Below are 27,195 nucleotides of genomic sequence, written 5' to 3'. Positions count from 1 at the left end.
TTATTTGAATAAGTTGGAATATGTGACTGACTACAGTAAAAATCTTATTACACAAATACAGTGTATTTTAATTGATTTACAACTTGAGAACACCACACAAATTTGGGAATCAATGTCATGTCCTAAAATTTAGGTATTTTTCTTAACATAATTATCTTATTGTATTAAGATTTTAAAATTTTGGATGTTAATTTATTGAGGGTTTGGTGTGAAGGAGTAAATTGGTGTGAAAGAGTAAAGTTAATTTAATAAGGAAAAAGAAAGGAAAAGAAAAGAAATAATAATAATAATATAAATATAATATAATATATTGTTGTTATTATTATTATTATTATATTAAAAAGAATAATTGGTATGCGTGCAACCTCCATCTCATCGTCTTCCCCATTCTTCATCTCCTTCCTCTTACAAAAGAAATCCTAGTCGTCGCTGCAGTCTCATCACCGCCGTCGTTTGACATTTGCACGCCACCCACTCAGACAGAGCCAATTTTCACTGTCTGTTACTCTCTATTGTCTATCAAAGCTAAATCTTGTCATCTCTAGTCGTTACGTTGTTGACCCAAGCTGAATGACATATCATCTTGTTGTCCGTGCCAGTGTCGTCCTCTTTGTCACAAGCTTCTCGACCATCAAGTTGTCCCTAGCTCAGTTCGATTATAGCTTCTCTGCTTTGTTCTTCAGTCGAGCCCATCCATTTAGCACACCCAAATCCAAGTTGCTTTGTCTCTGTCCAAGCCAGATCTGAGCTGTGTGCAATGAGTTCTCCTTTTCTAGCCAAGCCACACTTAGTTTTACTTTGCACATCATATTTTGGCTCAATTTATGTACTATCACTGCCTCTATCTTGTCATGAGTTGTTGAGGTTTGTGGTAAGGGTTTGAAGGTTGAAGGTTTGAAGAAGCAGAAGATAGGGTTTTGGGGGGAAATTAGAATTTTGATATATGTTAATTGTGTGTTGGAGTTTGATTTAATTATAGGGTATTTGTTGTTTTTTGAACAATTATTATTTAAGAAAATAATAATATAAATATAATATAATATAATATAATATAATATAATATAATATAATATAATATAATATAATATAATATAATATAATATTATTGTTATTATTATTATTTTATTAAAAGAATCATCGATATACATGTAGCCTTTATCTCATCGTCTTCCCATTCTTCATCTCCTTCCTCTTGTAAAAGAAATCCTAGCCACCGTTGCAGTCTTATCAATGCCGCCATCCGATATTTGCGTGCCACCCACTCAAACAAAGTGGATCCTCACCGACCGTCTGTCACTCTTTGTCGTCTATCGAAGCCGAAGTTCGTTATCTCTATTCGTTACATTCTTGACCCAAGCTGAACGACGTAGCATCTTGTTGTTTTGCACCGGTGCCGTCCTCTTCGTTGCAAGCTTCCTATCGACCATCAAGTCATCCCTAGCTAAGTTCGGCCATAGCTTTTCCATTTCATTCTTCGACTGAGCCCATCCATTTTGCACATTCAGATCTAAGCTGCTTTATCTCCATTGAAGCCAAATTTGAGTCGTGCACGCTGAGTTCTCCTTTTCCAATCGAGCCACACTCAATTCTTCTTTGCATGCCGTCTTTTAGCTCGACTTGTTCACTGTCGCTGCCTCTGTCTTGTCGTGAGTCGTTGAGGTTTGTGGTAAGAGTTTGAAGGTTGAAGGTTTGAAGGAGTGGAAGATAGGGTTTTGGGGGGAAATTAGAATTTTGATAGATGTTAATTGTATGTTAGGGTTTGATTTAATTATAGAGTATTTGTGGTTTTTTGAACAATTATATTTAGGATTAAGTTTTTCACATAGGTAAGGCCATTTAAGACATCGTTCTAGCAATTTTTTCTCAAATTTTTCTGTTTTGCTATTTTATCAGTTTAAAAATAAATTTGTCATTTATCAAAAATAAACTTCCTATTTTGCTATTCTTCTTGTCAGCCCTAAAAATAATTCAAATGGATAGAAATTGAGACATGCGCAGCAGAAAAAGATTGAATTTACTCTAGATGCATCTAACTACTTAGAGATTAACATGTATCAATAACAACCCTAATTAAGCTAAATTAGGGTTAAAGAAAAAACTCACCTTTGAAGCCTCCGATTCCTCGATCCTCACGATCTCGAACCGAGGACCACCATTAGTATTGATCTACTATTCTCCAAACTTAGAACCGGATTGTGGGACTCGTTAGGTGAAGAAATAAGGAGTTATATGGAAATTGGAAATGGAGATTTAGGAATGAGATATTTTGAAGAGAGATTTTTTTTCAATAAGTCAAAATATCAAAATGGCCAAAAAGTTTTTTTTTTTAAATTTGAAAAATGGGCTATTTATAATGCATGTAATTTGTATATAAAAACTCAACACCTATTATTTCACTAACAACTAGTAGAATTAATCACCATTCCAATTTCTCTTAGTGAGATTGGTGTCATCATCATGAGCTTTCATTTAGTCCACTAAGAGTTAGTGGGATTATCTTACAAAATGTTGGATTTTCCCATTAACTTTAGTCTAGGGGCAAGATGGTCATTTGAACATTCTACTCAAAGTTAAACTTTGACTTTTCAATCAACATTTTGACTTTTTATTTTCTTGTCTGTTCTGACTAATTTTGACCTTCCGAGCATGAATCCGCATTCATTTTTTTAAAATTTAAATTACATTTTAATATAATACCGATCAAAGTTTGACTTTTAAAGTCAAAAGTCAACATTTTGACTTTTTACAACTTTGACCATTTTCATCAGTTATGAGCTTCCGAACATGAATCTATATTCATATTTTTAATATTTAAATCACATTTAATCATAAAGATATTATTTCAAAGCTATAATCGATAACTATATCACATATACTTGTCGGTTTCTCTCTCTTTACCTAATTCAAATAATTCGAATTATTTCATAATGTTGTTCTAAGTTAATTATGTATGAGCTAGTAGGGAAACGTAATGAACCTATATATCATGGGCTCCGACGATCCGAGATTAACTGGTTAAATTCTTTTAGACTGAGCTAATCAACATTAGTTAACTAACAGATCATTCCACTAAAGTCTTGTAGTTGCACTCCCCTCACTACAAATATATTTATGTCAATTTGATATAACCATGATCTATAAGTTAATCCTTAATAGGTTGTTCGTAATCTCAATTAGGTTAAAATACCGTTTTACCCCCAAGACTACATCTTTTTCCTTAAGTCCCACTAATCCACTATTGAACAATTGGTTTTAGGTCCAACCTGTAAATCGAATCCTCTCGAGCCAATGAGAGGGTGGGGTCCCTTGTTCAAGGCTTGAATTCAGTTCTTAAGGGAACAACCTATCTACCAACTTTAAAATGGGTAGGAGTAAATTTCGTCTTGCACCCTATGTCTCTAGCCATCCACCCGATTTTACCCTTGAAACGGAAGACTTATTGGGCCAGCGTGTTGAGCTGCCCTCACCTATGTAAATCTAAGGATAATTCCGTGTAAACAGAAGTTCATAGTTAGCTCAAGATTAAGATTAAGTTACCTAGGTCATAAAAAATGAAATAGTTTGTGTATATAGTCAACGATGTTATAACTTAAAAGTGACTATTTCATGGTTCTAGTCTTATGTAAACTCTTTACATAGAATGCCTTCACTCCCATGTCTCTATATGAACGATTCAGGATCACATCATTTGTACTGACTGCAGAGCAAGTTGTATCCATAGTGTCTCTAGAATAAGGCACCCAAGCTTATTCATACACTATAGACCATTTGGGATATATTCTCGAACTTGATCCACATTTATATCTCTACATAAAGTTTAAGTTTACACTAGATAGCCTCGAGACCTTAGTTTATTGGATTCAAGATTATAGTATTCTATTTTCACTAATAAGTCCTCAATAACCACTTTATTAGATAGAATATAATTTAAACTACAAACTACGAGTTTTAGGACATAAATTCTAACACGGATAACCCGAAAACTCGGACTACCCAACCCATAATTATAAGAGTTAGGTTAGTTTAAAAGGTAGGTTGAATTAGGTTCAAAATTTTAGGTTTTTCGGGTTGGGTTAGGTCTCAGGTTGAGGGTTGAAAAATTCAGTTTAACCCAACCTGTTTACACCTATACATAAAATGATTATTATTTTAGCTTTACAATTAAAGTTTTGAAATCTAAAAGTAGTGTGGAGTGACTTAGGATTCACATATACAATTTTTGATGTATCAGTTTAGAATTGAACTGGTTCAGACCAACAAGATAAAACGCTAATTTCAAATTAAGAGATTTATTTTTGCAATAAAGCGTGGAGTGCTTGAATATCAACCGATGTGTAAAATTTATTCTTTCCTTCCCTTTGGATCTAATATTTTTTTAGAATTTCATAGTGTAGTCAAAAGAGGTTTGTTGCAAATCAATTGAAGGAGATTGTTTATTTCTCAATCTACTATGTCATTGGATTATCTTTTTAGTAAATCAGAGTTCAATCACCGTCGATATTGAAGAAATTTGTAGTTGATATTCTTCTCTACGGGAATGAAAATAAATAAGAAAAACAAACCTTTATTTTGATTATAGAGCTAAAGGAACCCATAGTGCAAATACTTAAGAGCTGTTTGGGTGTGGGGGGGGGGGGGGGGGTGGTTTATGACAGCCTACCACGTGTTTGGACCTTGGATTACCATAAATGAGGGATTAGGACATCCTATGTGTTTTTGTTTTTTTTGTGGATTCCTCATTCTATCTATATCTACTTATTTGCTTAGTAAGTTTTCTTAACAAACTCAAATTTGTGATAATCTTGAGTTTGAGGGAGGGTATTGACATAATTAGAGTATTTTTGAGAAATATTATTCTTGTATATTCTTTCCTTTATCGTGTTTTAATATGGTTATATATAGGGCTGTAATCTCTGATTATAATGAATGAATCATCAATGATATTCCATACAATCTAACGGTTGAGATTGGGTGTATGCATATGTAAGAAGTAATGTACAAAGAATTAACTCATTAACAGAGATAAAGCCTTCAGACTTCTTATCAGGATGATGGAGTTAGAACCTACAATTAATTAATTAGTTTAACCATCCTATGCTTACTCATTATTAAACTTAAAAAGAAAAAAATCATATTAAATCCATTATCAAAACTCTGTATCTTCTCTATCTGTCGCTTTATCACAAATTCAAACCTTTCTCTCTCTCTGAGGGGAAGAAAAAATGGCGAACCTGCGAAATCGTAGTTGTAACAATGAAGAACCCATTCATACTTTTCGAAGCATCCCCACAATCTTCTCCTTCAGAATCATTGCCTCCATTGCATTCTTCATCCTCCTCTTTCTGTCTTTCCTCTCTTTCACTACTAACACTTCCGATCTCCCTCTTCCGGTAACTGCCATTAATTTCTTCTTCTTAAACCTAATGCCTTTGTTTTCTTTTTGTGTCACATAACTTAGTAATCCTGCGGTTTTGTTTTTCATCCGCCTCTTATTCATATTTTTGTACTTTAAATTGATTAGTTTTTATGAATGTGCATCTTTCATAGTTCGCGATAGTATGTTTGAGATTTCTTGTGTTTTTTTTTGGATTATGATTTAATTTATGGAGTTTGTTGGTTAAATTAGGGTTCCGATTCTGGCTCTGGCTTTGGTTCTTATCGGATCAATTACGGGAGAAGATTTCCATTGGGTGTGAAATCGGATCCTCTTAAACAGCGGCTGGATCAGATCCGGAAGCAAGCTGATGATCATCGTAATTTGCTTCACGCCTATGCTTCTTATGCTCGAAGGCTTAAGCTTGAGTATTCCAAGCTCGTTAGAGTTTTCGCGGATCTTTCTCAGAACTATACAGATCTCAATAATAAAGCTACTTACCGTAGTCTTTTTGAGCGTGAAACGCCTTCCATGGATGAAGCTCTGCTTCGTCAATTTGAGAAGGAGGTGAAAGAGCGTATAAAAGTTACTAGACAAGCGATTTCCGAAGCAAAAGAGTCATTCGACAATCAACTTAAGATTCAGAAGCTGAAGGATACAATTTTTGCTGCGAATGAATTGTTGACAAAAGCTAAGAAACAAGGAGCTTTCTCTAGTTTGATTGCTGCAAAATCTCTTCCAAAAAGTTTGCATTGCATTGCAATGAGGTTGATGGAAGAGAGAATTGCAAATCCTGAGAAATATTCTGATGTAGGAAAGCCGGTACCACCTGAAATAGAAGATCCAACTCTATACCATTATGCAATATTTTCAGATAATGTAGTTGCTGCATCGGTGGTGGTTAATTCCGCGGTGAAGAATGCCGAAGAACCATGGAAGCATGTCTTTCATGTTGTTACCGACAAGATGAATCTTGGGGCGATGCAAGTTATGTTCAAATTGAAGGACTATAATGGCGCTCACATTGAAGTCAAAGCAGTAGAGGATTACAAGTTCTTGAATTCTTCTTACGTTCCAGTTCTTCGGCAATTAGAGTCTGCAAATTTACAGAGGTTTTACTTTGAGAACAGCGTTGAAAATGCAACAAAGGACTCAACGAATATGAAGTTCAGAAACCCCAAGTATCTATCGATTCTGAACCATCTGCGGTTTTACTTGCCTGAGATGTACCCAAAACTACACAGAATATTGTTTTTGGATGACGACATTGTGGTGCAGAAGGACTTGACTGGCCTGTGGAAGATTGATATGAATGGAAAAGTAAACGGGGCAGTGGAGACATGTTTCGGTTCGTTCCATAGATATGCACAGTACATGAATTTCTCGCATCCGTTAATCAAGCAGAAATTTGATCCCAAGGCATGTGCTTGGGCCTATGGAATGAACTTCTTTGACTTGGATGCTTGGAGAAGGGAAAATTGCACAGAAGATTATCACTATTGGCAGAATATGGTATGAGCAGCTTTTGTTCATCTCATTCAATTATAGTTATTTTATGATTTTTTACGATAAAGTCATCCTTACTGTCTGATTCATTATGTTGTGTGCAGAATGAGAATCGTACGTTGTGGAAACTTGGGACACTGCCTCCTGGTCTAATCACATTTTACTCGACGACAAAGCCATTGGATAAGACATGGCACGTGCTCGGACTCGGTTACAATCCCAGCATTAGTAAGGATGAGATTCAAAATGCTGCAGTAGTGCACTTCAATGGGAACATGAAACCTTGGCTAGACATTGCCATCTCCCAGTTTAAGCCATATTGGACAAGGTATGTGGATTATGATTTGGAGTTTGTTCAATCATGCAACCTTGGGGTTTAGAATATGGATGACGATGGATGTTCCAAATCATGGATCATATAGTTACTAGTAATATAGGATGGATGAGGAGATACTTGCTGGCGGCTGCTTTGTCCAAAGGGAAGGCATTATTTTGATCCAAAATATATATCCTTTTGCTCGTGTCTGTTATCTTTGAACATTATTGTTTTCATTCTTTTCTACTTGTTTACTAAGCAATTTTGAAAATAGAAAAAACCACAGGCTTATCGTGTAAAATACTTGTCCCGTCAACAATGTGCATAATATATTTGGTAATGCGATTTGATACACGATCTTTGGATTTGTTTTTTCAATTCGTTATTTGGTTACACGATCGTTCAATTAATTGAGTTATAGGATCATTAAGATTTGTTTACACGATCGTTTAGATTTGGCTACCATTTTTTTTTCATAGGATTGTATGACTACCATTTTTTTTCAAATTATACAATCTTTGACTACACGATCGTTTAGATTTGGGGTTTCAAATCTAAACAATTTTTTTTAGAAATTTGGTATACGACCATTTAAATTTGACTACATGATCATAAAGAAGAAAGACATGCAATGTATGAAAAAAGGGAAAGTAAAGGAATGTAAAAAAAGAAAAGTGAGGAAAGATGAAGAAAGATATGCATGTATAAAAAGGAAAGATAAAGAGATCACATAGAAGAGAAAAAGATGTGACGCATGGAAGAGAAAAAAATAGGAAGATAAATCTAGAATATTTAAAAAATAGTTGAATTTATAGATTTTGTTACTTGCCATAAATATTTAGGTAATTTGTTATATTCAAGAAAATTTTCCTATATATATATACATATCTTTTGAAATGATTAACATGTATTCTTTCTGAACTAAATGCCCACACCTCACCTTTATTGTATTAAAAAGATGAATTATCCGTGAATATGCAAATGAATGACATATATGTCTTCACCAAGTGGGCACTATAGTAGTAATGTGTTTCATCCATTATGTAGTTAGATTTGTTATTTTTTTATAAAAGGTTTTAAAATAAAATAATGACATGGAAGGAATTTAAGATGTGTGAGATAATGGCTACGTGAGCATGTACTTTGGCATAAAATTTCTTATATTGTCAAACTCGAAGTTAGAGGTTATGTTTTTTCGCTCTATAAAAAGAAAATGCTTTTATTCATTTACATTCTCGTACATGAGTAATTTTTTTTAAACAATTGTGTACTGCAGTCAAAATGAATGGTATATGATCGCTTAATTAGGTCATAAAATACGACCGTATAGTTTTTTTTAACGATGAAAAAAAAATGTTTCAAATTTAAACGATCTAAACAATGAATTTTAACTTCAATTCGTCTCTTAAAAATTTCTTATAAACAAAACTTCCAATTAATATTTAAACAGCACATAAAATGTTAACAATACTAAAAAAAATAGATTGTTATTAATTTTGCAGTCAAAAGTTTTATAATCATATATATGACTTTTTTGGCTACAAAATTCCAACATATAACAGACTTCAAGCGCCACCTCTACGTCGGAGTGCCGCAATGCTTGGCTTCTTGTCGAACCACAACCCTACTCTAATAAGGCCCCGCAGAGAAGGTCATTTTTTATCAAGGCGTCAAGCAGAGCATTTTTTTCTTTGTTTCTGCTTTGTTTTTCACCGATCTCCTCAACGTCTCATGCTCCTCCATCGACAGATCAAAATGAAATACAATAAAAAAGAAAAAATGTAACACAATTACAATAAATAACAGGGAGAAAAACTATGTCGAAAACAAAGGTTAGAAGTATGAGGTTGAAGTAATGTTTATAGGTTTAATTTTAGAAAATAAAAAATAAAATGGTTACGAAATGGTCCTTGGTGTTTTAGTTAAGTACTAACCATGAATCACATTATAACTCAACTTTCCAACTTAAGAGGGTCATTACTCAAATGAAAGTAAAATTTTAAAACCAAAATTAGACAAACTTGAGATTATTTTATTAAAGAAAATGTAGAGACAACCTCACGTAGAAAAAAATGTTCAAATAAATAGTTAAAAATAATTTCATTAGGTCACAAAAAATATAAAAGAAAAGTACGTGTTTAAAATACATATAATAAAAAACTAACTAGTCAAGAGTTCACGACGATCATCTAGAATCATGCAAATAAAATAGCTGAAGCATCTGTCTAGTCTAATAAATGGTACGAGTGTCAGGCCCTTTCCACCGTTCGTCTACTTGATTTTAGGTCCATCAGTCGTCTATTTGATTTTAGGTGAGTATATTAAATACCCAAGGCACCAACTACTAGGCCAACCTACTAACTTCCTACAAAGCTTACACATCATGTGCCATAGCAGTTTAGTAGTCTCATAAGAGTATACATCGATCATAATAGAGAACCCAATGGTACACTTAATAGTTAATTAACACACCTAAAATAGTCTTAGCTGGTGCTAATGTAGAGACATCATACACACATGATATACTAACAGAACAACAAAGGTTACGTACATCATCAATCCAAATCTTAGCATGCAAAAATCCACCTTCTCATAATGCATCACATAATTATTGAACATCACAAATTCTCATGATATTTAACATGCATCAATCCAGCGCATCACACCTACAAGAAAATGAAGGTCTCCCGACGCACAAAAGCGTCGGGTGATATATGAAAAGCGTCGAAAAATCTAATCCGCATCGGGAACGGCGTTGGAAAAAATGAGTCGGGAGAGCCTTTCTCGAAGCACCAAAATATAGCGTCGGGAGAGCCCTTGACATCCCCCGACGCACAAATATAGCGTTGGAAGATGTCAAGGGATCTCCCGACACTATATTTGTGCGTCAGAAGATCCACTATTTTTTTTTCACAACTGAGAATGAGATCTAAACAAACGAATGGAAAATTTAGAAATCGACATTATTGATACATAGTTTAGACATAAAGAATAATAAAGAACATAGGCAACAATAAAAACAATAACAAAACAACAAAAATAACAAAAAATTTACATCGGAAGGAAGAATTGAGAACATAAAGAACAATAACAAAAAATCAACATAATAAGAACAAAATTTACACAATCAACAACAAATCCACAACAAAATGAACATAGCTTAAACATTATTGATACAAATCCACAAGACAATCACAAATTTAGTTATATTTCTAATACCTAAACAAAAAAAAAAAAAGAAAAAAAAAGAAGGGATTCACTTACCGACGGCGAGGGGCGGCGGTAAGATCGGACGACGAAGATTAACGGTGAAGATCGGATGGTGGATGGCGTTTCTTCCTCTTTTTGAATTTTGGAACCTCTCTCTCTCTCTCTCATTTTTCGGTTTTCTTTCAGATCTGTCAAACAGATCTGAAAAATGGATTTTAAAGGAGAGCTCCTGACGCCGTTATGCATGGCGTCGGAAGAAATTAAAATATTTAAAAAATTTCAAACTTTTCCAAACGTCGTTATGATGGCATCGGGAGAAGTTAAATATATTGAAAAAAATATAAACTTCTCCCGACGCAGTACATAACGACACGGGAGAAGTTAAATATATTTAAAAAAAATTATAAACTTTTCCGACGTCGTTATGTACCGCGTCGGGAAAAATCAAATATATTTAAAAATTTTAAACTTTTTCGACTGACAATTCCCAACGTGTGCAAGGGGTGACAGAATAAGTTATTATTTCCGACGCTATTCACCAATACATCGAAAATGTTTTCATCTTTCCCGACGACTCTATCACAACGTCGGGAAAAATTTCTTTACCCGACGTGCAAATAGTGTCGTTGGGATAAGACGTATTTTCCGACATCATTTCTTTCTACGCATTATTATGCGTCGGGAAAACCTCAATTTTTTGTAGTGACATATTCAATGGGAACACTTTTACTAACAACTAAAAGATTCGATAGTAAACTTCCTACTTCAAGATTAAATTCCAAGCAATTACGTTGTTGATGTTGAAATGAAACCCAACTCAACATAAAAATAAAACCAATTATTATAAAATTTAGGGTAACTTTCATAAATGTGACAAAACATTAAACTATTTAAGCTCCTTGTAACAAAGCCATGAAGTTAGCCATTTTTTAAATATTATAGATTTTTCCTTCCATCTTTCTTCTCCTCCTCACTGCGATTTCTTTCATCGTCTTCCTCTTTTTTTTTTTCGCTGCGATTTCTTTCCATGTCTTTCTTCTTTTCCAATTCTTTTTTTACGTGTTTAAATTTGAGTAACCAAATCTAAACGATGTTCGTGTACAAAAATAGCAAAATCTAAAAGATCGTGTATAAAGAATCTTCTTTTCCTCTTCTTTTTTTACGTCGTTTAAATTTGAGTAACCAAATCTAAACGACTGTGTATAAAAAATAGCAAAATTTAAAAGATCGTGTATAAAGAATCTTGAAAAAAACCATTTAGATTGGAGTAGCCAAATGTAAATGATCGTGTAAAAAAAGTAAATGATCGTGTAAAAAAATAAATAATCGTGTAGACAAATCTAAACGATCGCGTACCAAAAGAATTAAAAAAAATCCAAAAACTTTCCAATGACAAAGAAAGCAAATCTCAATTTAATCTATTATGGGTACTCAAAATCCAACTAGAAATGGAGCAGTGACGCGGATGGATGGGTAGATCGATGGTGGCAAGTGGTGTATCCAGAAATGTTGTATCGGGAGCACTATATAATAAACACACTAAAAAATGTAAAAAAAATATCAATAGCTTCAAATATTAATTAATTTTATCAATTGTCCTTTATGAGTTTTCATGTTTTGAAATCGATCCATGATAAGTTTATTATCTAACTTATCCAATAAATCTTTATTATCTAACTTATCCAATAAATCTTTCTCAATATAAGATATAAGACAATCATTCATCCATTGATCTCCCATTCATTGCGCAATTGAGTTTTCACAATATTCATAGCAGAAAATGTTCTCTACAGTAGTTGTTGCAACTGGTAAAATCAATGCCAATGTGAGCAACCGATAAACTAATGGGTAGACCTTATCTCTTTTCGTAACGACCATTTTCACTACAAGATCACCAATGTCTTTTAGTTCAACAAACTCTGAACGCATATCAATAATGTAAATTGGAAGTTGATCCTCAAGCATAAAGAGTTCAATAGCTGAAAAGTCTCTTGGATAAAATTGAGTAAGTCGACTAAGTTTTTGTCTATCACAAATAGCAAATAAATTACTCGAATCCAAACAAGCTATACAGAGAAGCAATTCAGTACTTGATTCAGTAAAACGATTTTTCAACTCTTGAAGTTGCATATCAATAGAAGACTTCAACACGACAATGATGCAAATTTGTAATTGGTTGAGATTTTCGATCTTTTTGTCCTCGAACTAAAAACATAGCATCTATTTTAAAAACTTCAATATCATGACTATTGCAGAAATAAGAAACTCTTTCCAATAATGAATCTTAGCCAGATTCTCTCATTGCTTGCAGTTTACCTTTACAAATGTTGACTAAATTCATTGCATTCACAATATCCTACCTAAATTAATATTAAACAATATAAGTATTATGATTTATCACATAGATTGAAAAAGTACTAAAACTAAAAATAGTAAGAAGAATCTGAACTTACTGGCGAATTGATATGGTACGTAGATTCAAAAGATGAACGAAAAACATTATCTTCTAGCCTTTATTTCTGAAATAAAATAAAATAAATATATACGTTTTTCATAGAATATTGTTGAGAGAGTGAAAGTTTAGATCAACGACTTTGTCGTACTTTTTTTTCTAAATATTTGTTAGATAACAAATGACAGCGGCTAGAAAATAAGCTATGGTTTTATCTTTGTTAGGTTTTTTTTCTTCTTATTAATATTGACATTTGGAGAAATAATTATTGAGAATTGGAAAGATATTTGATATTTAGGGAAAGAAAATTAATGATGTTTGGAATAAAATATACTTTGTGACAATTCGTAGGATTCGAACCTCTACCTTAAAGGTTAGAAAATAAGAATACAACCACTACACTAGAACCAAAATTTTGAAAAGCAAAGCATTCTTTAATATATATTATAGTTTGATACTTCAAAATTAATATTAAAATATAAAAATCGATAATGTGTGTGTGTGTGGGGGGGGGCACATGCTCCCGCTGGCCTGTAACGACCCAACTTTTTATACTAAGCTGAGGTCATTACTAAAAAGAAATAATAACATGAAACACTTTCTTTAAAGGAGGGAAACTAAATTTTCATTAAAAACGGAATATTAAAACACTGAAACATAAACGCGGAAGCAAAACTGAGTCCCCATATGGCATGTCACGGATCCTTCTCCGTCGCTCGCCAGCTTTCCTCTACCTTTACCTTCGCCTGAAATATTAAACATAGAAAGAGTGAGTATAAACATATACTTAGTAAGGGACCTACTACTAGTCCCGCTTGGTGTCTGTTAACTTCCCATTAGAGTCTTGAAAAGTGGTACCCAAGAACTGACACGTTCTTGAATACGTGCAATCTGTGATCCCGTAGGAACATATCTGGTCTTCGGTGAACCCAAAGGAACACCTAGGAAAATCTGGTCTTTAGTGTACCCGAAGGAAACACTAAGACAATCGGGCTGCGAGTGATCCCGTCGAATCACTCAAATCATGTCTATGTCAATGCCAGACTGGCGATCCCGTCGGACTACGCAATCCTAAAAAGGTGGTGATCCCGAAGGACACCCATGCAGGTACGACTCTAATAGACAAAGTTAACAGAACACCCTATCCATAGCATGTAGCATAACATAACATCAGAACATGGCATGAATATTAATCTTAACGTCCTTAATCATGTGATTAATATATCATGCATCAACATCAGCATCAACAATCATCAACATCAATCCACCAGTCATTAACATAACATCAGTCATCAACATAATCTCAGTCTAATGACAGTCATTATCAATAGCATCAAGTTATGCATTTTAGCTACCATTAGCTACCATCAATGCATAATCATAATTACATGCGGTCTCTTAAATTCAGTTCGAAGGTCTAGTAGGAGAATCTCTTACCTGGAGATTTTAGCCAAACAAGGTACTCCCTAGTTGACCGTAAAAATTCTCCAATTAACTTGATCCTAATCATAAAAGGAAAACTTAGTATCTTAATTAATGAAATTAGCAATTGGCTAACATCCAAAAATTCTCCCAAATTAATTAACTTTCTAAAAATTTGGGTTGAAACCAATTCAACCTTGATTGGAAAAAATCCAAGATTTAAATCTTCAAAAATTAGCCAATTAAACCCTTTAAGAAACTCCAGATAGATCCAAAATTAAATTAATAGATCCAAATATTAATTTAATTTCATTGGCTTACCAAAGTTACTCAGATGGAGGTTGAAAAAAATCCTTTTATCCTTGATGGAAAAATTCATTACTTTAAATCCTCAAGCTTCCAAAGAAACCAATCTTAACTACAACTGGTGAGGCGGCGACAACAGAGGGTTATCTTAGAGAAGAAGATGAAGAACCTTTTTCTTTTTCTTTACTTTCTAACTTAAGCATTCCAATGCTATTTATAGACCCAAATAATAACAATAATATTTATTATTATTATTTCCTTTTCCTTTTAGGATATATATATATCAAAAAATATACATATATCTTTATTCCCATTATATTTCCTCAATAAATGCCTTAAATGCACAAAATCTTAGACATTTATAACTAATAATAATAATAATAATAATAATACTTCTTTATTATTATTATTTTTCTCTCACCAAAATCTACAATAAACATATATATTTATTTAAACCATCATTTTCTCTTTTAAATAAAATATATCTTTTTCTCCACTCAAATCAACCATCTCTCTCCTCATGAATTATCTTCTTTTCCAAATATATATAATTATATTCCATCATATAATTAACTTCAGTTTTCCAAATTATTAATTAAATATATATATCTACATATATATACTCAATTAAATTCAATTCCACCAAAACCAACTTTTCCCTCCAAAATCTCAAATTAACTTAAATTCTCAATTAATTTAATCAATCAAATCTTTTCCAATAAATCACTAACTTCCAACATGAATTATCTTAACCCAACCATAACAACTCCACTCTATAATCAATATTTATCTTTCTGCAGAATAATTAATTATCTTCTACAATAATTAATTATTATTTATCTTTTTCCAAAATAATTAATTATTTTTCACAATAATTAATTATTATTTATCTTTATCTAAAACAATTAATTATCTTCCACAATAATTAATTATTATTTATCTTTCTCCAAAAATAATTAATTATCTTCCACAATAATTAATTATTATTTATCTTTCTCCAAAATAATTAATTATCTTCCACAATAATTAATTATTATTTATCTTTTCCTTAAATAATTATATTTCAACAAATATAATTATCTTTCCCTTTCACATAATAATTATATATATATTTCAACATATACATATAATTATCAAATCTCAAACAAACTTTTCACCTGTAACGACCCAGACTTTCCGGACTAAGCTGAGGTCACTATTCAGTACTAAGACTCGACCACAAAACACACAAACTCATAAAGGACCGGTCACGATTCATTAAAAATGTTTTATAATATTACAAAAGCAGTTTCAGACCCTATTTTAAATCACCGTCACGAGAGTTCAAAATACAGTACTCAAATCATCAAACACAAAATCACAAAACCAAATATTCTAACCGTGACTCGATATAACAATGAAAATAGAGAGTAGCAAAAATACATTAGCGGAAGCATAAAGAAAATCAGACGAGTCCATATGGCCTTCACGCATCCTTCTTGCCCCTCGTCGGTCTGCCCCTCGCTGTACCCTTACCTGAAAAGTTAAAGAGGAAAAATGGTGAGTATAAAATATACCCAGTAAGGGACCCACTACTGGGCCCGTTAGGGAACAATAGTTAACTTCCTATTCAGGGGTACCCTACGTAAACAGTCTAGTGGTTCCGTAGAAGGCACACATCAGTCTTGTGATCCCGAAGGATGCACGTATCAGCCTAGTGACCCCGAAGGATACACCTATCAGTCTAGTGATCCCGAAGGATGCACATATCAGTCTAGTGATCCCGAAGGATGCACATATCAGTCTAGTGATCCCGAAGGATGCACATATCAGTCTAGTGATCTCGAAGGATGCACGTATCAGTCTAATGATCCCAAAGGATACACCTATCCGTAAGGTACACCACCCCATAGATGAAGCTAACCGTTACCCCTTAGTTCATGCTAAACCGTCTACAACAGTCACACTCCGACAACATTCATATTACAATTTCGCCATAGGCTTCGCCAGTCAGATAGTATAGGTTTAAACAACTACATCCTCAGTTGCTATATGCGTTTCCGATTCACACACCATGGTGATATTCCTTAGATCCAGTCAACTAGTCAAATCAGAATCGGACTCATAATCCTTCCACGACATAACTCCATGATCAATATCCAGACAATAGACTACCACATACCTAACCTTAAGACTTTAAAGTCCATCGATATACAATTCCAGTTCACAACATAGCCCATTAACATAACTACAATATACAGAACATCTGGGCATCGGTGTCTATCCGTAAACAACTCCTTACACTCGATGGCACACAAGCTACAACTAGCGGTCACGTTACCTTTAATCAGACAAGAGCATCACAACGATACTTAATAGTCAAACATGCATCAATTCATTCGGTACAGTTACTAACGTGTAATCCCCTGTGGATTACTACGCTTCCAGCCTCGATCCGAGGTCCAGTAGTAGGAAATCCCTTACCTGATACTTGGTTATGCCCCTCGATCGAGTCCACGCTCAACGGATCCACCTAAACGAAATTACAAGGGTTTTAAACGATGATACTAGTAGAAGTCATTTTTAAATGGTCCTAAGCAACATCCGTTGACTTACCCGAGAAAAGGAAAGCTATCTCCAAATAAGCCTGCCACGAAACCCGAAAATTTGAGCGTCAACTCCCTAAAACCTTTAAGGAACGAAAGGTAGGACCAAGTCTTACTCCAATATTCAAACTCGAATCGGTTATAGCAACATTGGGTAAATTACCAAAACAACCCTTACCGATGACTCACCATGACCCGAAGTGGAGGGAGAAAATGGCTTAGGTGGCTCGGCTCGGCTCACCCTCGGCTCGCGGCTCAGCTCAGCTTGACTCTCAACTTGCGGCTCGCGGCTTGCGGCTCACGGCTCACGGCTCAACTCGGCTTGACTAGGCTCGCGGCTCGGCTCGCGGCTTAGATCAACTCGACTTGACTCGGCTCGCGGCTCGACTCGTGGCTCGGCTCGGTCTTCGGCTCGTGGCTCGGCTCACGGCTCGGTTTGGCTCAGAGGTGATCGGCTCAACACGCGGCTCGCTTGGTTTGGATTCGTGGCTCGAGTCGGCTTCGATTTGCGGCTCGGGTTTAGATCTTTGCTCCACCCGACAACAGCTGAACGAGGGACGAACGACGGCGGAAGGGAGTTGCTCATCTTTGTTGTTCTGGGCTGCGTCGGGTACATGAGATGAGGAGAAGGAAGCGCCGGAGGCGGCGATTGGAGTTAGAGACAGATCCGGTGTCGAATGGAGGAGCGGTAAGAAGCTCAGCTGTCACGAGGGCTCAACGACAACGATCAGCCGGTGGCGTCGATTGCAGGTGAAGCTTCGACGTGAGACGCGACTCGACGGAAAGAAGACGAGGAGATGCGGCTCGATGGAAAGAAGACGAGGAGACGCGGACGGAGGCAGAGGCGTGCGTGACGGAAGAGGAATGGGTGTGAGGCGGCGGCGACGTGAGGATGAGGAAGAAGAAGACGAAGCGCTCGGGGGGGGGGTGCCGTCGCGCGCGCGGATTGGGTTTTTAAAAAAGAAATATTATTATATATATATATATCAAATAATAATAATATTAAATAATAATAATAACAATAATATTATTAAATAATAATAATAATATTAATATATATATATATATATATATATAAAATAATATTATTAATATTAAATAATAATAATAATAATATAATTGATATTATATTATTATTATATCAATTTACAAATATTAAATTTAAAGAAATTCATATCCCTAAATTTCTTTTTCTTCCCTCTTCGAAACACCAAGAATTTACACCAAAAATTTTAAATTTTCGAAATTTCACACAATATGATAAAAATTACCTCAAAAAAAAAATCGGGGCGTTACATCACCCCACAATTTAATTAAATAACATCCATAATTATTAAATTAAATTCAACTTCAACAACACTAAAGACCACAATTTTACTTAATTCTCATAACTTACCATTTAATCAAAAACTCAACAAACAACACATGCCAAAACCTCTAATTAATTAAATATTCATCCAACAAATATTTAATTAATTTCAATTCCCACATAAATCGAATAATTCTCATTAAACGAATTCAAAATAACGCCCAATAAATTAAATCTAATTAAACCAAAATTATCTTAATTTTTGGGGCGTTACATGACCCCTTAATAAATCTGTCCTTAATGGTGGCTGGCTCACGACGAAATGACTTGGGATGGCTTGGGCAAGTCAACCTACAACTGTTCACAATGGCTGACTCGACGTAGACTAACGATGTCGGCTTCTATGGTGATGTGTGATGGTTGCCGGCAAGCCAAAGGCGAAGAGCGAAGGAGCTGCAATCGAACAGAATAAAACACAGAAGAGCTAACACACTCACGATTAAAATGAGGAAGAAGAGGGAAAATTAATTTGCTTTTTTTTTATTTGCACTCTTCACGAGGCTCTAAGACATATATATTAAAAACCCAAATATCATTTAATGTCTTCTTTCACCCTTGTTAATTAACCATCCTTTAAAAAATATAACAAAGTGGCAAGATATTTACGTTATATAGAAAAATTTTAAAAAAGAAAAAAGACCACTAACTCATAATGAAAAATACTAAAAATATTATATCTATCACGCCGTCAACGATGCGTAATATATTTTGTACACGATCGTTTAGATTTGGATAACGATTTTTTTTCAAGATTCTCTACACGATCATTTAATTTGCTTACACAATCGTTTAGATTTGGCACGATTGTTTAGATTTGATCGTTTCGGTTTAGCTACCTAAATCAAAACGATTTTTTTTTCAAGATTCTTCAGTACACGATCGTTTAGATTTGGTTACACGTTTGTTTAGCAATGCTAAACAATATTTTTCAAGATTCCTTTGGTACGATCGTTTATATTTGGCTATATGATCATTTATTTTTTTTTGTACACGATCGTTTATATTTGGTTACCCAAATCAAAATGAGTTTTTTTAAAGATTCTTTACTACACAATCTTGAACAACCAAATAACAATTTGAAAAAAATAGAAAATTTTGATGGATAGCATACAATCGCAGCGGAAATAAGGATCATAATTTTACCCTAGATGCATCTAATTAATTAGAGATCAACATGCATTAAACACAACCCTAATTACACTAAATTATGGTTAAAAGAAACACTTACCTTTGAAGCTCCCGATGCTCCAAAACTTCTCAGGATCACAAATTCAAGACCACCATTAGAGTTAACCCGCTATACTCTGAACTTAGAATCGGGTTGTGGAACCCGTTCAATAAAGAAAAGTAAAGAAAGATGGATGAAAATTGAAGAAGGAATTTTAGGGTTTGAGATTTGGAAGAGAGAAAACTTTTGCTTAATTTGTAATTCAAAATTACAAAATGGCAAAATCTTCTTTAGTTTGAAAATTGTCCCTTAAATAGACTAGTTACATGCAAAAAATGCATGTAATTGAATCACCAAAGCCCAACACCTCACAATCCACTAACCATTATTTGATTGATTCACCATTCCAATTTCTCTTAGTGGGCTTGGTGTCATCATCATGAGCTTCCACATAGCCCACTAAGAGTTAGTGGGATTATCCAACAAAATGTTGGATTTTTCCACTAACTTTGATCAAAGGGCAAAATGGGCATTTGACCATTCTAGTTAAAGTCAAACTTTGACTTTTTAATTCAAAAGTCAACTTTTTGACTTTTTACCATTTTGTCCGTCTTGACTAATTTCGACTTCCCGAGAATAATCCGCATTCATTTTTCTAAAATTCAAATCACATTTGAATATAAAGCCGATCAAAGTTTGACTTTTCAAAATCAAAACTCAACATTTTGACTTTTTACAACTTTGACAATTTCCATTATTTCCGAGCTTTCGAATATGAATCTCTATTCATATTTTTAATATTTAATTCACATTTAAACATAAAGCTCTTGCCCAAAGCTATGTTTATATTTTTAATTTTTAATTTCGTATGAGCTAGTAGGGGAACCTAATGGACCTATAGATTGTGGGCTCCAACGATCCGAGATTAACTGGCTAACCATTTTAGACCGAGCTAATCAACATTTGACTAACGGGTCATTCCACTAAAGTCCCGTAGTTGCACTCCCCTCACTATAGATATATTTGTGTCCATTTGATATAATGTTAATCCTTCACAGGTTGTTCATAACCTCGGTTGGGTCAAAATATCGGTTTACCCCTAAGACTACATCTTGTTCCTTAAGTCCCACTAATCAATTATTGAACAATTGGTTTTAGGTCCAACTTATAAACTGAATCCCTCTCGAGCTAATGAGAGGGCGGGATCCCTTATTCATGACTTGGATTCAGTCCTTAAGAGAACAACCTATCTAGTAACTCTAAAGCGGGTAGGAGTGAATTACGTCTTGTACTCTATGTCCCTAGCCATCCATCCGGTCTCACCCTTGAAATGGAAGGCTTATTGGGCCAACGCCATTTAGCTGCCCTCACCTATGCATATCTAAGGATAATACCGTTTGAATGGAAGTTCATATTTAGGTCAGGATTAAGAATAAGTTACCTAGGTCATCATAATTGAAATAGTCAGTTTATATAGTCAACGGTGTTATAACTTAAAAGTGACTATTTCAAGGTTCCAGTCTTATGTAAACTCTTTACATAGGATTCCCCACTCCCATGTCTCTACATGAACGATTTAGGATCACGTCGTTTGTACTAAACTACATAGCGAACCGCATCCATAGTGTTTCTAGAATAAGGCGTCCAACCTTATTCATTCACTATAAACCGTTTGGGCCATATACTCAAACTTGATTCAAGTTTATGTCTCTACATAAAGTTCAAGTCTACATTAGATAGCCTCTAGACCTTAGTTTATTGGATTCAAGATTATAGTATTCTATTTTCACTAATAAATCCTCAATAAACACTTTATTAGATAGAATATAGTTTTAACTACAAACTACGAGTTTTAGGATATAAATTCCAACAATTTTATATTTGATATACGATGTTAAACCAAATAATAGTTTGAAAAAAAAAGAGAAGGAAGAGGATGGAAAGAAAAAAATCGCACAGGAAAAGAAGAAGAAAGATGATAAGAGGGAAGGGAAAACCTGCAATATTTTTTAAAAAATGACCAACTTCATGGCTTTTTTGATTTTGTTACACGGGCCATAAATATTTTATCTGTTTGTTATATTTATGAAAGTTTTCAATTATATATATACCAATATATATTTAATAATTTTTCTTTCCTCATTAATCTAACTTTTTTTCAATTAGATCCAATATATATTTATTAGGTCCACCAAAATTAAAAATTTCATTAAATTAAAATTAAAATTAATCTATTAAAATCAACCTAACACGCAACTAATTCAGAATAATTAAATTAGAAAATACTTAAAATTTGAGATGTTACATTTTTTTCCTCTTTTAGGAACTTTCATCTTCGAACGACTCTGGAAACTATGCTCTCCTGTCATCCTCTTGTTTCCATGTAGCCTCCTCAGCTTAGTGATTCCACGATATTACTTTCACCAATGCAATTCCCCTATTATGCAACATTTTCACTTCTCTTGCTAGAATTTGAATAGGTTTCTCCTCAAAGCTCAAATTTTCATTTAATTTCAATGGCTCATAATCAGCCATATGCGATGGATCTGCTGAATTAAGACACGAAAAACATCATGATTATAGAGATAGATGGTAAGCCACAGTGTTGATTCGCTAAAAAATCTCAAATGGCCCAATAAAATGGGGACTTAGCTTCCTCTTCCTTTCAAATCTCAGGACACTTTTCACAGGTAACACTTTCAAGAATACTTTATCCCCCACTTCAAACTCAAGGTCTTTATGCCTAAAATCAGCATAGCTTTTTTGTCTACTCCTAGTTGTTTGCATAAATGCTCTAATTTTCTATATCGTTTTATTAATAGATTGGACCAACTCAAGGCCGACCAATTTCTATTCACTAATCTCATTCCAACACATTGAATACCTGCAACTCTTACCTTACAAGGCTTTAAATAGTGGCATGCCAATAGTAGCCTGTTAATTATTATTGTAAGCGAACTCCATCAAGTGCAAGTGATCGAGAATCCCAACTTTCTAAAAACTCTAATGCACAAGTACGCAACATATCATCTAAAGCTTAGTTTAAACGTCCGGTTTGACCATCAGATGGATAGTGAAAAGTTGTACTAAAATCTAATCGTATGCCCAAAGCGACCTAAAGTTCTTTTTAAAAATTGAAGTTGAAATGAGAATCTCTATCATATACGATCCATAGAGGAACTTCATGCAATCTTACCACTTCCTTCGGTTACAACTGTGCCTACTTGTTGTTAGAGGACATTGAGAATCCATCAACTTGCACTGCTTCTACTAAGCGATGATTCTTACCTAGATAAAGATCATTTTACTGAACATTAATAATTCTACGACTCTCAAGGTTGATTGTACTATCAACTGTGCCAATCGTATAAATATGGAAAATTCATTTGTCAAAGGAACAATGTCCAACATTGGTTGAGGATATGAAACATATTCCCTATGCTTCCGCTGTGGAAGTTTGATGTATGCAATGTTATGTACTAAACCTGACATATGTTATTCAGTAGGAATCGTCAGTAGGTATCGGTCCAATCCCGAACGTGATTACTGGATAGTTGTTAAGAATATCCTAAGATATCTTAGGAGAACAAAGGACTACATGCTTTTGATGCTAAGGATATGATCCTTACTGGATAAATTGATTCTGATTTCCAAATTGACAAAGATGTTAGAAAGTCTACATCGAGATCAATATCCACTCTAAATAGAGTTGCAGTAGTATGGAGGAGAATCAAGCAAACTTGTATAGCTGACTCCACAAGGAAGCTGAATACGTAGCTGCTTGCGAAGCGGCAAAGGAAGCAGTATGGCTAAGGAAATTCTTGACAAACCTGGAAGGTGTTCCAAATATGCATATGCCAATCACTTTATATTGCAACAACAGTGGTGCAATGCAAAATCAAGAGAATCTAGAAGCCATAAACAAGGAAAGCATATAGAAGACAAGTACCATCTTATCAGGAAAATAGTACATCATGGTGACGTTGTGGTGACCAAGATATCTTTTGAGTAAAACATTGTTGATCCTTTTACAAAGGCTCTTACGGCTAAAGTGTTTGAGGGTTATGTACAGAGCTTAGGTTTATGATGTTTGTAAACTAGGATAAGTAGGAGATTTTGGGTATATGTCGTAGTTTATTGTACTCATATGTTTATTTTATTCATATGTATTATTCCCTCACGATCAAATTCAACGTTGTTTTATCACTTCAGTAAACTTGAACTTTTTGTAGAGACATAAATATGGATCAAGTTCGAGTATATAGCCTAAATGGTCTATTTTTGTAACGATCTAACTTTTCAAACTAAGTTGAGGTCATTACTTTAACCCAAAACAAGCCATTTAAATACAAAGCTGAAAAAAAAAATGTTTCAAAAATTAAACATCAAAGAATAATTTTATTTGGGTCCTATTTGAAACAAAAATAATAGTGTTTTGAATCACCTAAAACCATACATTCATTCTGCACAATAAATTCATTTCAATCGTTATAACTCAAAAGAAGAAAACAATAAAATGGTAAGACATTAAAACTATAAGCGGAAGAGTTTTAAAATGTTCTCATATGGCGTTCACGAATCCTTCTTGTCCCTCGAGTTTCCTTTTTCTAAAAAAGTTAAGCATGAAAATGATGAGTATAAAAATATATCTAATAAGAGACCCACTACAAGTTCCGTTAGGGGTAAAAAAGGTTATTCCTATTAGGAGGTATCGTGCATCATAACAGTCTTGTGATCCCATGGGATACACATGAAGCAGTCTAGTGATTTCGAAGAATGCACATATCAGTCTAGTGATCCCCAAGGATGGACAACATTTGGTAATCCCGTAGGAAACCGTGACTACCAGGTAGCTTACCCTATAGATGACGTTAACAGTTTCCCCTCAGTCCAGGCAATCTCAATCCAGTCTATATGGTCCAAGACAGTGACATCAAAGTACAATTAAAACTATCAATAGTACTCCATCTCTACACACAACTAGTCAAAATAAACACACTAATGCATATCTTAGTTCAATCAACAGTACAAGTCATCAATACATTTTAAACTATGCATAAAAGTCAAACCATCTCAGTTTAGTCAACAGTGCAAGCTATCAATACATTTTAAACTACGCATAATAGTCAAACCATCTCATGATCTCATTCAGTACTTTTCAATTTCTATATAAGGTCTGGTAGTGAACTAAAGTCCAACGAACCAACTTAAACATAATGATAAGAAAATTCAAATACTTTTACAAACAAATTCCTTCATTCAATTCATTCAATTGCGACTTTCATAAACTTACCCAAGTGGTGGATAATAAAACTCCAAACCAAACTTTTCATGAAACCAAGAATTCGACCGTTATTCCCAAATGGTACCTTCAAGGATCAAGTATTAATCCAACCAATTAATCCCATATTAACACATAATTTTCCATAAAAACAACTACAAAACCCACAAATTACACCCTTACCACAAACCTCGACTGTTCACGGCAAGCAGAGGCAGCGATGGAGCCAAATGACGACGTGCAAGAAAGTTTTAGTGGGGCTTGCTTAAAAAAGTGACCGTTGACTTGCACTTACAATTGGAAGAGGAAGGGTTACGCCCCGTTTGGCAAGACAGAGGAAATGGCTCGACGAACGTTTTGGCTTTGTGGAGGCTACAACTACTGGAAACGACTACAAGAAGAACGAAGCACTTGTACGACAACGTGCCATAGAGAAAGACAGAGGCAACCGAGAACTTGATGCAGACGAAAACCCTAGCGACGAGGTGTCTTGACGAAACACGAAGGCTTCTCGATGGAGCTTTGGAACAGTGGGTGTGGACGGAGCTTGAGAAGAAGGTTGGCTGGAAGCTGAAGACAATGGACGGTGGAGAAGAGAACGGGTTGCTAGGTCACAGAGAGAAGAAGAATGGGGAAGGAGATGCACACGAAACAAGAAAGAAATTAAAATAATAATAATAGTAATGTTTAATAATATATTATAAATATTATTAATTTTCTTTTTCTTTTTCTTTTTCTTTTTCTATAAAATTATTTCTCTTCCTCACCAAACTCCAATAATTTAACACTCAAACATAAATAAAAATATAATAAAAATGAGACCAATAAGTTAGGAAAAATACCTCAAATTTTGGGTGTTACAATTGTATATGAATAAAGGTTGAACACCATATTCTGGGGACACTATAGATATGGTTCATTTTGTAGTTAGTACAAACGATTTGATCTTGAGTCGTTCATGTAGAGACATGAAAGTGGGGGCATCCTATATAAAGAATTTACATAAGACTTAACCATGAAATAGTCACTTTTATGTTATAAGATCATTTAATGTTTAAAACTAAGTATTTCGATTATCGATGACCTAGGTAACTTAATCTTAACCATGAGCTAACTATGAACTCCTATTCATACGAGATTATCCTTAAAGCTGCATAGGTAAGGGTAACTCATCAGCGTTGGCCCAATAAACTTCCCATTTTAGGGGTAAGATCGGATGGATAGCTAGGGACATAGGGTGTAAGACGAAACTCACTTCTACCCATTTTAGGGTTAATAGATATATAATTTGTTCCCTTAAGGACTAAATCCAAGTCTTGAAAAATGGGTCCCACCCTCTCATTGGCTCGAGAGGGATCAGGTTATAGGTTGGACCTTAAACCAATTATTCAATATTGGATCAATGGTATTTAAGGAGAAAGATGTAGTCTCGGGGGTTAAATGATATTTTGACCTAGCCGAGGTTACGAACAACTTGTGAATGATTAACTTACTGATCATGGTTTTATTATATGGACACAAATATATTTATAGCGTGAGGGTTGCAACTACGAGACTTTAGTGGAATGATCCATTAGTTAACGAATGTTGGTTAGCTCGATCTAAAAGAGTTTAACTAGTTCATCTTGGATCGTTGGAGCCCATGTGTGAGGCCCAGACCCAAAATAGGAAGTTCAGTTGAAGAAAAGAGGCGCTGAGGAGTGGGATGATCCTTCTAAAATGAAAAGAGGCGCTGAGGAAGGAAGGATGTTGTGATGGAAAGAAGGCAATGAAGGTAGAGTGTGGCGACGAAAGAGTTCTATCACAAGGAAATTTAGGTGATTTGGTGAAGTAACACGAAGCAAAGTCAGAAAGAAAGTGGGTAGTTGTAAAGGGAAGGCAAGGAAGGAAGAGGAAGGAAAAAGAATTTGGCTTCCCGAGAAGATAAGGTTTGCGTCTCGAGGGAATGTTTAATTGGGAGTTGACCGTCAAGCTCACATGTCAAGTTTGATTTGGTTGCATGGTGTGGCAAGATGGTAAGACGACACGTGTAAAGTGATAATTCAAAATTGACAGGTAAAGAAAATAACCGATCCAAAAGATTAGTATAAATAGGGGTGGAAGCCCTAAGTGAAGTACTGTTATTTGAAGGTTTTGCCAAAAGAGTGGAAATAGCTAGTCATGTTCTTGGGGCTTTTTGTGTGTGGAATTATTGGCGATTTTAACG

At 34.5% G+C, this 27,195-nt stretch overlaps 1 protein-coding gene across 1 annotated transcript; it reads left to right on the top strand.

Annotated features, from left to right (window-relative positions):
• Positions 1–5,065: 5,065 nt before the first annotated feature.
• On the top strand, positions 5,066–7,550 carry LOC103497258 (galacturonosyltransferase 8-like). Its single transcript, XM_008459373.3, has 3 exons — positions 5,066–5,390; positions 5,627–6,886; positions 6,985–7,550. The coding sequence occupies exons 1-3, from the start codon at positions 5,223–5,225 to the stop codon at positions 7,258–7,260; spliced, it is 1,704 nt and encodes a 567-aa protein (XP_008457595.1). The 5' UTR covers positions 5,066–5,222; the 3' UTR covers positions 7,261–7,550.
• Positions 7,551–27,195: the final 19,645 nt, after the last annotated feature.

This window comes from Cucumis melo, chromosome 8 (assembly GCF_025177605.1).
Source record: "Cucumis melo cultivar AY chromosome 8, USDA_Cmelo_AY_1.0, whole genome shotgun sequence".
NCBI lineage: Eukaryota > Viridiplantae > Streptophyta > Magnoliopsida > Cucurbitales > Cucurbitaceae > Cucumis > Cucumis melo.
This window is presented reverse-complemented; position numbering and strand designations above follow the sequence as displayed.

Coding starts and splice junctions, on each gene's coding strand:
- LOC103497258 (XM_008459373.3), top strand. CDS start 5,223: ATGGCGAACCTGCGAAATCGTAGTTGTAACAATGAAGAACCCATTCAT. Junction 5,391..5,626: donor CTTCCGATCTCCCTCTTCCG/GTAACTGCCATT, acceptor TGGTTAAATTAG/GGTTCCGATTCTGGCTCTGG. Junction 6,887..6,984: donor ATCACTATTGGCAGAATATG/GTATGAGCAGCT, acceptor TGTTGTGTGCAG/AATGAGAATCGTACGTTGTG.